We start from the raw sequence: 2,681 nt of genomic DNA, 5'->3' as shown, positions 1-2,681 counted from the left end.
CCCAGCGTCTGCTCCTCCCACCTACGTTCTAATCTATCAGGTCAAGCAGCTTCTTTATTAAATCAACCAATGACCTTCCTCCATCATGCCTCTGCCTCCCAAGTGCTGGGATTAAAGGCGTGTCTCGGTTTTTATTAATTGTGCTACAGGTATGTATGTGTATACAGGTCACAGTATGCATGTGGAAGTGAAAACACAACTTGCAGGTCATCAGGCTTAACAGTAAGCACCTTTACCTTCTGAACATCTTGCCAGCCTTAAACATTTTTGAGACAGAGTTTCACTACACAAAGCAAGACAGCCTATTTTCAGCTATGTATCCCAGGCTGGTTTCAAACATGCCATGCTCCTTCCAGAGACTCCAGAATGCTGTCATTATAGGTTTATTTACACCACCATGCCTAGGTGAACTTTTTTCTTTTTATATCCTATTTGTCAGTGTGGGTGTGCACACACACATGCCATGAAGCACATGTGGAGGGCAGAGACAACATGTAGGAGTCTGTTTTCTCAGCAGAGTGCCTTTACAGGCTGGGCCATCTCACCAGCCCACCTTATATTTATAGTCTTGCTTTAGTCTTGTTGTATTATCCAGGATAGTTCTAAACTCCCAAACTCCAACAATCCTCCTGCCTCCGCCTCCCAAATATAGTACTTCAGGTACGCAGCACTCTAACAAAAATGTCCTTAATAACATTTGTCAGATGTTCTCAAAACATCTCAAAAATATAAAAGGCTTAATATTTTTGGAAAAAAGAATACAATTCCTATCTATATATGTTCATCCCTTGATGTCAGCATCTTCATAAGGATTAAAACTAAGAAAGTGGGGCTGAGAGCCTGGCATGGTGGTGCATGCCTTTAGTCCCAGCACCCAGGAAGCAGAGACAGGCGTATCTCTGGGAGTTCGAGGCTAGCCTGGTCTACAAAGCAAGTTCCAGGACAACCAGGGCTACACAGAGAAACCCTGTCTTGAAAAACACCAAATAATAAACAACAACAACAACAACAAAAAGCTTCATCAATTTGGGGGCCAAAGTTATTTGCTCAGTGGTTAAGAGCACTGATTGCTCTTACAGAGGACCTGTGTTCAGTTCCCAGCATCCACATGGCAGATCACAGCTGTCTGTAATTTCAGTTTCAGGGGCTCCAATTCCCTCTTCCGGCCTCTCAGGGGAACAGGCATTCTCATACAGACATACATGCAGTCAAAACAGCAATGCACATAAAATAAATAAATAATTTTAAAAAAGAAAGCAAAAGGCGGTGGTGGTGTAGGCCTTTAATCTCAGCACTCAGGAGGCAAATGCAGACTTTTTTTTTTTTGGTTTTTCAAGACAGGGTTTCTTTGTGTAACAGTCCTGGCTGTCCTGGAACTTGCTCTGTAGCGCAGCAGGCTGGCCTCAAAATCAATGAGATCCACCTGCCTCTGTCTCCTAAGTGCTGGGATTAAAGATAGGCGCTACCACTGCCTAGCAAGTCTGTTGTCTTAAATTTTCACTCCATAATTATAACATCTGCCGGGCAGTGGTGGCGCACACCTTTAATCCCAGCACTCGGGAGGCAGAGGCAGGCGGGTCTCTGTGAGTTCGAGACCAGCCTGGTCTACAAGAGCTAGTTCCAGGACAGGCTCCAAAAGCTACGGAGAAACCCTGTCTCGAAAAACCAAACCAAAACAAAACATAATTGTAACATCTTGTTTACAGCAGTTTGAACTGTCATTTTTGCTCTGATGGTGATTTTTCTGTCAGTCCATTTTCTTCTATTTTATTATTCAGTATTCTTCTCTAAGAGTTGCTTTTTTTTTCTCCGGAGACAGGGTTTCTCTGTGTAGCCGTAGCTGTCCTGGAACTTGATATGTAGACCAGGCTGTCCTCGAACTCACAGAGATACACCTGCCTCTGCCTCCCAAGTGCTGGGATTAAAGGTGCGGGCCACCACCACCACCTGTCGAGTTGTCTCTTCTTTATTGTTTCATTTGTTACAGAATAAATATGGATATGAATTTTTCTTTGTTATAACCTAATATTATTATTGTTTATTTTGTTGTTCAAAGGTATATGAGCAACATATAACATTATTTTAATAATGGTTTTAATAGTAAGCATTTAAAAAGTGCTTGTTGAGGAGCTGGAGACATACCTTAGCATGCGTGAGGCCCTGGTTCAATCACCAGACCCCCGCCCAACCCCACCCCCGCCAAAATATTATTGAGCCAGGCAGTGGTGGTGCACACCTTTAACCCCACCACTTGGAAGCAGATGCAAGTGGATCTCTAAGTTTGAGGCCGGTCTGGTCCAGAGAGAGTTCCAGGACAGCCGAGGCTATGATGCACACCTTTAATCCTGGCACAAGTGACTTCCAGTCCAGCCAGGGGTACATTGGGAGGCCCTGTCGAAACAAATGAAAAAACAAAGCAAGAAAGAAACCAGGGATTTACCTGACATGAGTTTCTTTAGTAGTTTCTGGCTTTTGTTTGAGTCACGCTGTAAAATGTCCTGTTCTTCATTAGTACATACCTATAAAGTAAAAAAAGAGTTATCATTCAGTAATTGAATGATATTGCCTGTTTGGCATGCCTCAACAGGTGGTTCTCTGAGTTCAAGGCTAGCCTGGTCTACAGAGTAAGTTCTAGGGCAGCCAGGGCTATACGTCTCAACAAAACAAAACAACCCCCCCCC

General features: G+C 43.6%; 1 protein-coding gene across 5 annotated transcripts in view; it reads right to left on the bottom strand.

Annotated features, from left to right (window-relative positions):
* Window positions 1-2,681, bottom strand: part of Trip4 (thyroid hormone receptor interactor 4) — a 63,688-nt gene that overhangs the window by 44,951 nt on the left and 16,056 nt on the right. For all 5 annotated transcript variants that reach the window (XM_005347748.2, XM_005347749.2, XM_013346429.2 and 2 more), the window contains one exon: window positions 2,441-2,519. In XM_005347748.2, coding sequence (XP_005347805.1) covers window positions 2,441-2,519 — 79 coding nt within the window. The remainder of the gene's footprint in view (window positions 1-2,440; window positions 2,520-2,681) is intronic.

This window comes from Microtus ochrogaster, chromosome 5 (assembly GCF_000317375.1).
Source record: "Microtus ochrogaster isolate Prairie Vole_2 chromosome 5, MicOch1.0, whole genome shotgun sequence".
Classification (NCBI taxonomy): domain Eukaryota; kingdom Metazoa; phylum Chordata; class Mammalia; order Rodentia; family Cricetidae; genus Microtus; species Microtus ochrogaster.
This window is presented reverse-complemented; position numbering and strand designations above follow the sequence as displayed.